The sequence below is a fragment of the Camelina sativa genome, chromosome 13, assembly GCF_030686135.1.
Source record: "Camelina sativa cultivar CO46 ecotype springtype chromosome 13, ASM3068613v1".
NCBI lineage: Eukaryota > Viridiplantae > Streptophyta > Magnoliopsida > Brassicales > Brassicaceae > Camelina > Camelina sativa.
Window position 1 is genome coordinate 20,533,291 of NC_141892.1, and position 15,305 is coordinate 20,548,595.

At 36.2% G+C, this 15,305-nt stretch overlaps 1 protein-coding gene and 1 pseudogene across 1 annotated transcript; both read left to right on the plus strand.

Annotated features, from left to right (window-relative positions):
• The first annotated feature begins 277 nt into the window (after positions 1-277).
• On the plus strand, positions 278-7,880 carry LOC147929765 (uncharacterized; annotated as a pseudogene).
• Positions 7,881-10,407: 2,527 nt separating this feature from the next.
• On the plus strand, positions 10,408-11,593 carry LOC147929766 (uncharacterized). Its single transcript, XM_087480714.1, has 3 exons — positions 10,408-10,429; positions 10,529-11,260; positions 11,346-11,593. The coding sequence occupies exons 1-3, from the start codon at positions 10,408-10,410 to the stop codon at positions 11,591-11,593; spliced, it is 1,002 nt and encodes a 333-aa protein (XP_087336840.1).
• Positions 11,594-15,305: the final 3,712 nt, after the last annotated feature.

Below are 15,305 nucleotides of genomic sequence, written 5' to 3' on the forward strand. Positions count from 1 at the left end.
AATTGTCTAAACTTTCACTAATCATGAAACAGCATCTATGGCAAAAGACAATCCAATATTACAATGCAGCCATTGTAATGCATTAGTATGGTATTCAGAAAAAACGGGTGATGATATCATAACTAGAGAACCAGTTTTCACAATATGTTGCGGACAAGGACGAGTCAAACTACCACCAATCAGGAAAACTCCTGCTTATCTCGAGCACCTCCTAGAACATAGCTACTCATTTCGTATGAGCATACGAATCTACAATTCTATCCTAGCATTCACATCAATGGGGGCCAAAATAGATCATTCTATCACATCAGCGAAAGGCCCACCATGTTTCAGGATACATGGCCAAAATTACCATCGCATTGGTTCTTTAATTCCATTGCCAGGAGAGTCACCAAAGTTTCTGCAAATGTATATTTTTGATACTGAAAACGAGGTCTCCAATCGATTGAATACAATGTCAAAAAGAAACACAGTAAACGAACTTCAAGAGGAAATAGTTGTTGGGTTGCTTAAGATGTTAGATGAACACAACTGTTTGTGTATGTTCTTCAGGAAAGCAAGAGATCGATACAAAGCTAATGAAGTCAAAGACTTGAGAATGCGATTGGTAGGTCAAAGAAGTAAGGGTAAGCAATATGATTTACCTCAAGTGAAGGAAGTTGCTGGTTTAATAGTGGGAGATATCACAGCGACTACCGGTTATAGAGATGTAATCCTGGAATTGCAGTCGGGCCACTTGCAAGAAATAAGAGACGACCATCCATTGTTCATGAGCTTGCAATATCCATTGTTGTTCCCTTTTGGTGAATATGGTTTTCACACGGAAATCCCCCATGCAGTCACACAAACTACCGAAAGAAGAAGGACTTACATAAGTATACGAGAATTCTATGCTTACCAAATCCAAACTAGATTGGCTGAAGGAATGACAATCATAAAGGCAGGACGCTTATTTCATCAGTATGTTGTTGATGTATACACAGTCATCGAACAAGAAAGACTTCGCTGGGCAAAAGACAATCAAGAACAGTTAAGAGCTGACCTATACAACAACGTATTTGATGCAGTAAGTAAAGGTGACACCGAAGCCATTAAAGTAGGGAAAAGAATCATCTTGCCCTCCAGTTTTATAGGGGGACCTCGATATATGATTGAGAAATATCATGATGCTATGGCAATATGTCGAGCATATGGTAATCCTACTTTATTCATCACAATGACCGCAAACCCAAACTGGCAAGAAATAAAGGATCATTTGGCTACTTATGGAGGAACATCAACAAACGACAGACCTGATATTGAATGTCGTGTCTTCAAAATGAAACTCGATGAACTCCTTAAAGACCTTGAGCAAGGCACATTCTTCAGTCCATCTATTGCTGGTACGTCCTACATGTTATTTTATAGATAACCCCATTTTAAATTAAATGACTTACATGCTTTACACTTGTCATTTAGTGCTTCACACAATTGAGTTCCAGAAACGCGGCCTTCCACATGCTCATATACTCTATGGTTGGATAAGGCACCGAAACACCCAAGCCCTGGCCAAATAAATGAAATCATCTCAGCAGAACTACCCAACAAAAGTGAAGACCCACTTGGGTTTGAGCTGGTGGAAAAGCACATGATGCATGGACCTTGTGGAATAGATAGGCCATCGTCTCCTTGCATGGCAAATCAAGTCTGCACAAAAAAGTACCCGCGGCCTTACAATGAATACACCTCGATTGATCAATCCGGGTATATTATATATCGTCGACGACCAAACGAAGAAAACTGTGTCATCAAAGGAGGAACAAGGTTGGATAATCGCTTTGTCATACCACACAATCTACCAATTTTGAAAAAGTATCAAGCACACATTAATGTGGAATGGTGCAACACTACAAATGCTGTGAAGTACCTTTTCAAATATGTAACAAAAGGAGTAGATAAAGCGACTATTTTGATCGAGAAAGGTACTACGAACACAAGCGACAGTCAAGATACAACAAGGGTTGTCAAGGAAAGGAATGAAATTCAAGAGTACCTAGATTGTCGATATCTCTCTGCTTGTGAAGCTATGTGGCGTATTTTTGCATTTCACATACACCAAAGGAAGCCTTCGGTACAGAAATTGATTATCCATCTTGAAGGTCGACAGTCAGTTGCTTACAAACAGACTGCAAATTTGCGATATGTATTATCGAGAGCTAATATCGAAAGGACAATGTTCACAGCATGGATGGAAATGTGTGACCAGTGTGAAGAAGCAAGGCAGTATACTTACGTGGAATTTCCAATTCACTTCGTCTGGGACAATGATCATAAACTCTGGCATAAGAGACAACGGGGTTACTCAATAGGCAGAATTGTCAATATCCACCCAACTTCTGGTGAGTTATACTACCTTAGGATATTGCTGAACGTCGTTAGAGGGCCAAAAAACTTCGACGAGATCAAAACAGTAGGTGGGGTAATTCTACAAGATTATAAGGCAGCATGTGATGCTAGAGGTTTGCTAGACAACGATAAAGAGTGGCATCATGCTATGAATGAAGCAAATCAATGGGCATCACCTTTTCAATTACGCCAACTGTTTGTTCTACTGCTTATATATTGTGAAGTAGCAAACACTTTACGATTGTGGGAACACACATGGAGATCAATGTCAGAAGACATACCTAACAAGCAACGGCGAGCTTTTGGATTTCCCAGTATGAATTTCAAAGAGGATGAGCTGCAACATTATACTTTGATCGAGATAGAACAGATCCTCCACCAACATGAACGCTCACTCATGGACTTCAATGATATGCCTAAACCTGATTTGAAAGTTCTAAAAGAATTAGGAAACAGCTTATGGCAACAAGAACAGCAGTACAATGTAAAAGAAGAGGAAGCAGAACATCATCGTCTGTTCAACCAACTAAATAAAGAACAAGAAAAAGTATACAAGGCTGTTTTGGAATCCATCTACAACAATATGGGAAAACTATTCTTCCTCTATGGCCCTGGAGGAACTGGGAAGACATTTGTCTACAAGACAATCATCTCCAAATTAAGATCCGAAAAACGGATAGTCCTACCTGTTGCTTCATCTGGCATAGCAGCATTGCTTCTCCCTGGGGGAAGGACAGCCCATTCAAGGTTCAAGATACCTCTTATAGTTACTGAAGATTCCATCTGCGATATAAAGAAAGGTACAATGCTTGCAGAGCTATTAATCAAAACTGACTTGATCATATGGGACGAAGCACCAATGTCTCATCGCCACACATTCGAGGCTCTGGACAGAACATTGAGAGACTTGCTCTCCACAGAAGACTGTTTAGCGTGCGAAAAACCTTTTGGAGGAAAAACAGTGCTACTCGGCGGAGATTTTAGGCAGATTCTCCCGGTGATACGACATGGAACAAGAGCAGATACGGTACTTGCATCTATAAGCCACTCATATGTATGGAATTCCTGTAAAGTATTTATGCTCGAAACAAACATGAGACTACACCATTCAGAAACAAGGTTCGATGCTTGGCTTCTAACTATTGGAAATGGAACCGCACCAACATTTGAAACAGATGATGGCATTGATGAAGATGATGGTGAAGTCGTACAAGTTCATCATTCGTTTTTTCTGAAACCAAAAGGACATGAACTCCAACAAATCATTGAAGCAGCATATCCGCAACAACAAAGCTCCCACACCACCTTGCAATATTTGACAGAAAGAGCAATCCTAACTCCAAGGAATGAGTATGTCGATGAGATAAATGCCTACATGTTAGCTCAAGTGTCGGGGGAAGTGAAAGAATATTTAAGCTCAGATAGCATAGGTAAAGCGGATACAGTCGGAGAAGATTATGAAGCTCAATACCCTGTAGAGTATTTAAACTCTTTAGAGTTTCCTGGATTGCCCAAGCACAAGATAAACCTCAAAAAAAGAGTCCCTATAATGCTTCTACGGAATATAAATCAAAAGGAAGGAATGTGCAACGGTACAAGAATGATAGTCACTAATTTAGGAGAAAGAGTTCTAGAAGCTGAAATAGTTACAGGGACTCATGTTGGCAAGAAGGTATTAATACCAAGAATTATCTTATCACCCCTGGAATCATAGCATCCCTTCACTCTACGAAGACGACAATTTCCAGTTAGAGTTTGCTATGCCATGACAATTAATAAAAGTCAAGGACAAAGCTTGAAGAATGTTGTCCTCTATCTGCCAACTCCAGTTTTTAGTCATGGGCAACTCTACATAGCTCTTTCAAGAGTTACATCACCTAATGGCCTCACTATTCTACAAGGAGAACACTTAAAAAAGGATGGCGTAACAAATATTGTCTACAAGGAAATCTACAATGACTTACCTAAAGAAAATGGTAAACCACTACACTTAGTACCTAACAAATGTAATATACTAACAATGTCTTCTTATGTTGCAGGATCTAATGCCATTGAACTCCAGACAGTAGACCCACCTTCTAAACCCCCAATTGTAAGAATTGTTCTAGCTTTTAAATCCAATAATCCAAACCAATATTCATATATGTCAATTGAAAAAAAAAAAAAAAACCCTATGAATCTCAATCTACAATATTATACATACTCAGGTTTAGTCAAAACGAAGAATGCACAGTCGGAGAAAGAGGATGGATAAAAAAGACACTCAAGCATAGATTCACTACGAGAAGGAGAGAAACATATCTTACATCAGAAGAATCTTATGTAAACGTCCAGTAGGCCAGTTCCTGTTAACCAACCATAAGAGCTTCTTCTTAAATCTCGAATTTGTGTATCCTGCAGTTATATTTACAAAAAACATAATTTCAGATTCCAAATATAAGAACATATAGACATTTTGGACTCCCACAACTCCAATTGCAACATGCACAAAATAGTCTACCAAAGGGAAAGGAAAATGAAACACATAAACAACTAAACAAACATTTTCTGATAACTAAATCAAAAAAAAAAATAATAGGAACGAAAGCTACCTTCGATTTACACAACCGACAGACATAGAATTGTTCAAAACACTAACAACAATAGAAACCAGATAGAAGAAAACAAAACTTAAAAACTCATTAAAACATAAAACAAACTTACAAATAAAATAAAAAACTTCATTAAAAAACAACCCCAGTTCTATCTCCATGCAATTGTCTTTAACCAAAATATAAATCTCATAGAAAACTTATCCAACACAAGGTTTTTAAAATACATACATTAACAAAAGTATAAATTAACAGCTCAACTGAAGTCTGGTCTGACCAAGAAAACAAAAACAAAAACTATTCAATAATCAACAAACAATCTTATTTTGTAAAAATTAAAAAGGCCATGACACAAAAATAGAGTGCAGCCCCATTTAAACAAAACACATCCAGACAAGCTAAAAGGGCCAAATCATAATGGATACATTTAAATGGCCTTTCAGACATTTAAATAAAAGGCCTATAGAAAACAAAGACAAACCATTGTTACGAAAATATAATTGAAAATGTGCACTTCTGCATACAGGGAAAAAACAAAACCAATACAATGTAACTGATTCAAACCAACAAGACTATCAAATCACCGGATCGCATTCCCTGTATAAGCTTTAAAAATTTGTATCTATGGCGTCTTAAACGTCTAACACTAACCTCATCAAGACTCATTCAATATTTTGAGTAAATCAGAAACTAAGGGCAATGAATGGAGAAGGAATTCGAAACACAAATCAAATAATCAAAACCGACCAGAGAACTCCAAACGACTACATTCAAGTATAAATAAACAGACTCTCTAATGTAAAAAGCAAGCACAAAAACACCAAATAGCTACCAAAAACAATGACAGATACCCCAAATCTCGTATCTACTTTTTCATACCAAACTTTCAGCACTAACATTCAAAGCTCCAATGAAATCGCTGTCATTATCAGAAGACCAAACACATCTCAAGACCACATCGACGTGCGAATCCCTTACACCCCTAACGGTGGAGGTCCTACCTCCCAAACCTTAAGCAGCAACCTACTCTATCTTCTATCATATCATGAAATTGAAGACAACGACGCAACAAGAATGACATCAAGGTTCATCCAATTCTTCGATGCAGTTCGAATGACAGAACCTCCGACAGGTAGGTCTATTCTTTTAACTTTGACAATGACAGATTACAACCTCCATGCCAATTCCAGATTAGACACCGACGTCCTCATTGCTGAGCTTGAGACTTCAAAAAGACAACCAACCGCAGAAGAAGAAAATGAAGAGTGCACCATCTGTCTACAAACATTCAAAGGACGCAATGATATCAACAACCTCAATTGCAAACACATCTATCATCATGAATGTATAATTCCATGGTTGTATGAAAAACATAACTGCCCTATATGTAGGAGAACTATGCTCTAGATCCTCTCATAGAGATGATCTACAATCTATGATCTCAAGTTTCTATTGTCTTATATACCTATTTGATGTCAAATTTCAAGTTTCAGACCGGTGACATAGTATCAATTCTATCTCTCCTCATAAATCTCCCGTTCTCTTCGATAAAGATACAAATAACAAACTATCTTCCTTAATTACAGCTTCGAAATGCATGATCAAACAACAAATCACAGATTAAGAACTGAACAAAATAAATCGGAAAATTTTAATTGGTTACAGTTCGCCATGGATTAAAACCGGATCATTTAAATGGATGAACAGAGAGTTAAGCTTACCTCTATGACAAATTAGATATCCATTCCGATTGGAAGATATGGACAGTCATCTACTTTCCCCAACAACGATTCGTATTCCTCCTCCAGCCAGAAGCTCAGGAATTTACCCCAATTCACAGGTTTAATCAGCCGATTACAGTGGCTAGATAAAGAGATAGGGGATACAAAATCGAAGAACATTAGAAAAAAGGGAAAAAAAGGGAACGAAAAAAGGGAAAGCTGCCTTCTCTCCAAATTATAACCTACCCATTGTTTATTTGGTCATATAGTTTATTTGGTCATTGTTTATTTCGTCATATAGTTTATTGGTCAGTCTTTATTTGGTCATTGTTTAACATCTATAAGTCAAGTAAATTACACTTCTAATCATGTTGCAGATTAACATTACTGTGACAATTAAATATTCGCAATAGTGAGTCTACCAAAGTATAGTGGTTTATCAGGGGGTATGAAAGAAACAAAAAATTGTTGTATCAAAACAAAGACAGTGTTCATCAAAGATAGAAGTGTAACTTCTCAAATACTTCTCAAATGTACTATTTTAAAATACTATACATAACCATTTATTGATCTAAGAGATTTAACAATTTAAAAAACGAATTGTTATGCAAAGTTGATAAATAGCAAAATTATTACACATGTTAAAACTATATACTCAAATATAAAAAAATATTGTAAAGATAAATTAAATATCTAAAACTAATTGATTAATTATTATACCGGGCGTAGCCCGGAGTAACCCCTAGTTACTCGAAAAGGGTTTATTGAAAACATGTAACCATTAAGTTAAAGTAAAGCTGTACTCTTTGCATTCTCGAGACAACAAAACTATCTTTGGAACTTAACATATTTCAACCACATACATCAATCGAGACCTTTGAGATTTACTTGTAATGACTAATGATGTATGGCATCGATCTTGGTGAAATTTACAGGACTATTTGAAATTTCAAGGGCAGCTGACTCTATCGGGAAAGAAATTTCGAGGTGCACAACAATAGCCAAGAATGGAATCCATGCTATCATGTTGGTGTTCTCTGTGAGGGATCGTATTAGAAAAGATGAGAAAGTGTTTAGTCACTTGCAAACCCTTTTCGGCAGTGAAATCGCTAACTATATGCATATGATAATTCTGTTTACGGGTGGCGATGAATTGGAAGAGTTACATTGGATGATTATTTGACTCATCAAGAACGTCCACAATTCTTAAAACTTAGTGTTTGTTTTTTTTTTTTTTTTTTTTTTTTTAAAAAAAAAAACTTGATCTGTATATTGAAGATTGAATTGTATGGTTGTAGGAAATTCTTGAGCTATATGTGACAACCGGTTGGTATTGTTTGATAACAAGATGATCAAAGATAATCTTAAGAAGGTTGAGCAAGTTCAGAAGCTCCTTGCACTTGTTGATGAGTTGGTTGCAAAGCAGAACAAGTATTATAAATAATACAACCTTTAAAATTGTTAATACAAATAACCTTAAAAATTGTTAATACAACCTTAATAATACATTCGGGGTAAAAAAAAAAGAAAAAGAAAATACAAATAATATACCAATTTTTATTATTATTGTTATTATTATATATATATATTATTATTATTTTTATTATAATTTCAATAAACTAAAAAGAGCTTCTTCTTAGTCACATAACAAATAAAATTGGGAAACATACATTAATAAAGAAAATGAAGACAAAGGACACGGGGACGATGAAGAAAGAAGACAAAGAGCCATGAGCAACGCTTTAGCCTTCTCTATTATTGAGTCTCCTACCTTTGCTTATCGATAGTATTCATGGCTATACGTATTATATAAAGCTTATCTTATTAGATAAAACTTGGTTTTTATAACTAGTGATAAGGATTTTCTTATTTTTAGTTTTATTATTTTTAAATAATTATTGCATGTATATTATTTTTCAATATTGATAATGGTAACCAATAATACATTAGGTCATTAGGTAAATGGCTCAAACAAGTTTTGTTCAGATTTTTCAAAAATATTTAAAATAAAATGACCTCGTTTTATAACTCACATGGCATTCTAGAATGAAAACGTGACATTTTAGTCATCATTAATTAACAAAATAGTAATACCGTTTGATGGTTTTGACCGGATTTGGATTATTTGTGTAGAAAATTCAAATTTTAATTAAGTTTACATTACTTCATAATTCTGTGTATAAATACAATAAAGAAACTAAGTTCTCGGGATAGACTGTTTTTCCTCCATATATATACCTATCATATTTAACATTATCAAACTTTTATAGTACAAGTTAACCATTTTGTTTTTGTTTTTTTAATCAATTAAATAAAAGTTTTTCAACAACTAAAACAAAACCATTTTATTCCCAAAAAAAACTCAGTATGACGAATCAATTATATTTAACATGAAAATTATTGAAATATACATGTCAAACATTTTTCTCCAATTCCGCAAATTTTTGTACATTTTAAGAACTACGGCCAAAATCATAATAAGATAACCAATTAAATTGGAAACTATATATAACACGAATCAAATGAATCAAAATTAGTTAACAGAATGAAAGCTGTAATCTTGGAGAAACCCGCACACTTCCAAAAGCTACTTGATATCGTTTATTTGGTTGCACACAAAAATGCAATGTCGTAACAGATCGTCTCTCTACGGGTGCTCGTATGGTCGCATGGAATGGGGGGACTGCGGGGACCTGTGGATTCTGTAACCTGGCACTCGAAACTCGTGACCATCTTTTTTTCTCCTGCACGTTCGTTTCAGTTGTGTGATCCTCTCTTGTGAAGGGTATGCTCAGGACGAGATACACGGCTGATTGGTCTTCTCTAATTGTTTCTATTTCTGATCCACTCCTTCCCCGGGTGGAGGGCTTCCTCATCCGGTATGTTTTTCAGGCTACGGTTTACAATATCTGGCGAGAACGGAATCGTCGTCGTCATGGGGAGGCACATAACTCAGCAACAACTTTGACTAGTCTGATCGATCGGCAAATACGCAATAAGCTCCTAGCTGTTGGAAAACTGGGGGATAGGCGGTATGACGATGCCTTCCCACTGTGGCTGCAGTCCCAAATTTTAATTTCTTAAATCTGTTTTGTTCTATCTTGTAAAGTTTCATTTTTTTCCTCTATGAAACCGCTGCACTAGTTGTAACAAAGTATTTTTCTTTTTGAATATAATTTAACATTAAATTAAAAAAAAAAATTGTATCCATCATTTTGCTCCAATTCATCACTAAAATAAAATGAATTAATTAAGTCTGAACAATAAAATGTATTAATCAATGGTTGTTGTTGGTACCTTAAGTAGTAAAACAAAAGACCTAAACAAAACTCTAATTGGAAAACAAAATCTGAAATTAGTTAAATATATATCTTGCATCTGTGAATGTGATTGGTATCGATCGATATTAGTTTTTTTTCTTTTGTTTCTTAAAACTCCTTTTGAATACCTATCGAGTTTCTTTTTATTGGATTTGGTAGTGGTTTCCAGAATTTTAAGTTTTATGTCTCTGTGTATATACGGGAACCCCAAGAAATGACCTTAGACACCTAGTTTGGGAAAAGATCGCGATAATAGGTCTACAGAGAAAGGCAAATTGGTGTCTTATAGGTGATTTTAATGAGATTCTGCATAATGGGGAAAAGCTTGGAGGACCTAGAAGAAGTGAAAGTTCCTTTGTAGACTTTTCTACCATCCTACAAACGAGTAATATGACAGAACTGCCTAGCTCGGGTAATAGTTTCACATGGGGTGGAAGGAGAGGAAACCTCTAGATACAATGCAAACTCGATAGATTTTTCGGCAATAAGAAATGGCTTCAGACCTTCCCAGGAGCTAATCAGAAATTTCTGGAGAAGAAAGGTTCAGACCACAGGCCAGTCTTACTAAACCTTTTCAATTCACAAGACTCATACAGAGGATCTTTCAGGTTCGACAAGAGGATGCTACATCAACCATTGGTTCTGGAGTTTGTACAACAAGCTTGGTTTGCTTCCTCTTCAGTTTTTGGTCAATCGATGTCGGAACGTCTTAGAAGATGCAGAAAAGCCTTGAGTAATTGGAAAAGTGCCAACAATACGAATGCCAACGAAAAAATAAACCTGATCCAAGGAAATATTGATATAGAACATGCAACCAGGTACCCTTCCTTCACGCGTATGGCCTCTCTACAAAGAGAAATGGTGCTAGCTCACAGGGAGGAAGAGAACTTTTGGAAGCAAAAGTGTAGAAGAAAGTGGAATAATTCTGGGGACAAGAATACCAAATACTTCCACGCATCAGTTAAAGCTGCCAGAAACAGGAATGAGGTGGAGAAACTCATGGATTCTAGTGGAATAGTTCATTCAACGGAAGCTTCAAAAGGAGACATTGTGGCCTCATATTTTCAAAATATTTTCACCTCTTCTTATTCGATCAACCCCACAGAGCTCTTTGAGGATTTCGTTCCCAAAGTAACTCCGCAAATGAATGAGATCCTATCAGCAAAAGTGACAAAAGAAGAGATCAAACTAGCGGTATTTGCGATCAAGGCACATAGTGCCCCTGGGGCTGATGGCATGACAGGTATTTTTTTCAACAATATCGGGAAATAGTTGGTCCTCAGCTAACACTTGAGGTACTCAGTTTTTTTGAAGAGGGCAAATTTCAGAAAGAGTGGAACTTCACACATATTTGTCTAATCCCAAAGAAACTGAATTCAGTGCTCATGTCAGACCTGAGGCCTATCAGCCTTTGCTCAGTAATGTACAAGACTATCTCCAAGATTCTTCTGTCCAGACTGAAACCTCTTCTCTCAACCTTAGTCTCACCAAATCAATCAGCCTTTGTGGAAGATCGACTGATAGCAGACAATATTCTGATTGCACACGAAATGGTGCATGCACTGAGAACACATAATTCAGTTTCCAAGGAGTACATGGCAATCAAAACAGACATGTCCAAAGCTTTCGACAGAGTATAATGGAGCTACCTTAAGTTTCTATTGCTTGCTCTCGGGTTTAACACGGAATGGGTCGGTTTGATAATGAAATGTGTCACCACGGTCACATACTATGTTCTCATCAATGGTCAACCACACAGATTGGTCACACCTCAACGTGGTTTGAGACAAGGAGACCCCCTCTCACCTTTCCTATTTGTGCTTTGCTCCGAAGGACTTACTCATCTCTTAAACCAAGCTGAAATCAAAGGTCAGATAAATGGTATGAGTTTCTCAGATGAAGGTCCCTGCATCCATCATTTGCTTTTTGCAGATGATACGCTCTTTGTTTGCAAAGCAATGACTGAGCAATGTGGTGTAATAAAAGACATTTTGATAATTTATGGAGAAGCCACAAGACAAGTCATCAACCTGGACAAATCCTTTATTACCTTTGGGAACAAGGTGGAAGAAGGTGTCAAGGGCATAGTCAAGGCTACTCTAGGGATCACAAAAGAAGGAGGTGCGGGTACATATCTTGGTCTCCCAGATTGCTTCAGTGGATCAAAAAAGGATATGTTAGAATATATTCACGAGAAGCTCAAAAATCGTCTCTCGGGCTGGTATGCAAGAACATTATCTTTAGGAGGTAAAGAGATCCTTCTGAAGACAGTAGCAATGGCAATGCCAGTTTTTGCCATGTCGTGTTTCAAGCTACCCAAAGCCACTTGTGAATCTCTATCAAGTGCTATGTCTTCCTTTTTATGAATCTCTATCAAGTGCTTGGGAGAGAATGTGTTTGTCTAAGGATCAAGGAGGACTGGGTTTTAAAGACATAGAATTGTTTAACCAAGCCTTGCTAGCTAAACAAGCATGGAGACAAATTCAATTCCCGGACTCTCTTTTCTCTCGTCTTATGAAAAGCAGGTATTACCAGGATAATGAGTTTTTATCAGCAATTTGTGGTAGTAGGCCGTCTTTTGCCTGTAGAAGTATCCTTTTTGGAAGAGAACTATTAGAACAAGGTCTCAAGCAAAGAGTTGGAAACAGAGCCTCATTAAATGTCTGGACAACTTTATGGCTAAAGGATGATAGAATGAGAGCTCCACTCATGAAGAACATTTTGGTCGACCTTGAGCTTAAAGTAATTGAGCTAATTGACCCGGTAACAAAGGATTGGGATATGGAATCTTTACAGGTACATTTTTTCCCCAGAGATGTGCAGCTGATTCGGGCTTGTAAACCGGTAACATCCACTTCAGACTTCATGGTCTGGAAACACAACAAGTCGGGAGACTATAGTGTCAGATCCGGTTATTGGTTGGCGTGTCAAGTGTATAAAAAAGATCAGATTCTCTTAGCCACGATGCTTCCCTCTCTAAATGGAACTAAGGACCGGATTTGGAAACTACTTGCACCACCCAAAATTAAAATCTTTTTGTGGAAGGCAGTAAGTGGTGCAGTTCCGGTGGCTGAACGACTAAACTCAAGAGGAATGAAAATGGACACACGGTGTCAGATTTGTGGGATGGAAGGTGAATCCATCAATCACCTCCTCTTCGTGTGTTCATTGGCCAGACAGGTTTGGGCGCTCTCAGGATTCCCACTTCCAGAAAGTGGATTCGATCAGAATTCTATCTATCAAAACGTTCATTTGGTCCTCGATCTCACCAAAAATCCCGCCATTCACATCTCGACCAGAAAAACCTTCCCCTGGATCATTTGGCTACTCTGGAAAAATCGTAATAACCTAGTGTTTGAGGGTAAAACATTCTTTGTCCCTGACATGGTAAAGAAGATTATAGACGATGCATGTGATTTCTAATTCCCGTTTATCAGGAAGTGGAAGCTTAAGAGGAATCTAGGATTCAACAAGCAGACCAAGTCAAAACAAAACATTGGTGCCCAACAGAGAAACCGTGGCTCAAGTGCAATATAGGATCCTCATGGGACAGAGCAAAGTCAACTTCTGGTGCAGCATGGGTACTGAGAAACTCGGAAGGTAACACACAGTAGAAGCTCTTTTAGCGATATTAATTCAAAGGAAGAAGCATAGACTAGAAGCATCCTTTGGACTTTGGAAAGTATAAAGAGTTTAGGAGTGTGGAGAGTAGCTTTTGCGATGGAATCAAAAGCTTTAGTTGGTGCGGTTTACGTCCCGCAGCTTGGCCAAACTATAAAGCACAATCGTTTCTCAAACGACAAGCTTTAGGCCTTATTCCAGACTGGAAGGTAATAATGGAAGAAAGGAAAGCTAACCTTGGAGTTTCACTTATAGCAAAAAGTGTGACAAGGGATGATCGATCACAATCGTACGTAGCTCAAGGCTACCCCTTTTGGTTACAAGCAGTTTTTGAAGATGATAAAATCTTACTTTGATTGCCTTGTATGATGATTGTCTTTGATCATTTTGTTTTTTGGTTGTTGTAGTAAACGTTGGTCATCAAAGTTATATAAAATATCATTCAGACGAAAAAAAAAGAATACCTCACTCACTCTAAAATGTTTTAGAAAAAAAAAGAAAAAAAACACTATGAGTCCAATAATCCCCTATATATTAAAAGAGAAGTATTCTCAAGAAAATGTTGATGTGTCATCACTAGAGAGCTCAAATTTATTGCTCTCATTTTTATGGATACTTACACATAATTGCTATTGAATGATTAAGGAATATTCTTTTTTAATTAATTAAAAAAATCAAACATTTTAATTTAAAATATATTTTAATTACTTTTATAGCAGATTTAATTATTATAACATTATTAGATCTAAAACATTTTCAAAATCCAAATTTATTCACCTATTAAAAAAAACTGATTACTATTCACATATTTAAATTTTCTAAAATAAAATTATCACAATAATCATTATAATAGTCAATTGACTTATTTAATACTATAGATATAATATTTCACGGGTGAAACAAATTCTTACAAAAAAAATTAAACAAAATAAAAAATTTTGTATAGATTGAAGAAAGAACGGATTATATATTTTGTGGATACATAATAGTCTGATCTAAACATAATCTCACAACAAAAATTTATCCCGCACATAGTGCGGGTTGTTACCTAGTAATGTTGTATAACCCTTCTTTGACGTTATTTTGATGAGATGGCTTTCTCAAGGCCATTCTCAACTTGTTTTAGTTCCTTACCACTTATAGAATTCCGAACTCAAATCAATTTCCTACAACGTTATTAAAAAATGTGTTACATTTAACATACACATACATATTGTGATCTCTTATTCCTTACGCTGTCTTCTACATATTTTTTGAAAAAAAAAAACAAATTGATCATAAATATAATAATCCTTACAACTTGGGCTGGGCATTCGGGTAATCCATTCAGGTTCGGGTATCACCCATTCGGGTTCGGATAAACAGATTTAGAAAAATAGAACTTATTGGGTATTTTTAAATATATGGGTTCAGTTCGGTTTGGGTACTATCGTGTTCGAGTCTCTTTGGGTTACAAATTTTAGAACCCGATTAGTACCCGAACTATCGGATACCCGAAAAACATAATTAAAATTAAATAAATTTAGTTAAATTTTGACTTATGTGACAAAATATTTTAGATATTTTGATATTTAGGTATAAAACTAAATGAAATATTCAAAATTATAATCATAATTTTGGGATAATTGCATTATATTAATGATAAATATTATAAATATGTTTATATG

Bases quoted from the DNA above. Each gene is read 5' to 3' on its own strand.
- LOC147929766 (XM_087480714.1), top strand. From the start codon at position 10,408: ATGACAGAACTGCCTAGCTCGG. The intron at 10,430-10,528 runs GTAATAGTTTCA...AGACCTTCCCAG, and splicing joins GACAGAACTGCCTAGCTCGG to GAGCTAATCAGAAATTTCTG. The intron at 11,261-11,345 runs GTATTTTTTTCA...GGCAAATTTCAG, and splicing joins TGGGGCTGATGGCATGACAG to AAAGAGTGGAACTTCACACA.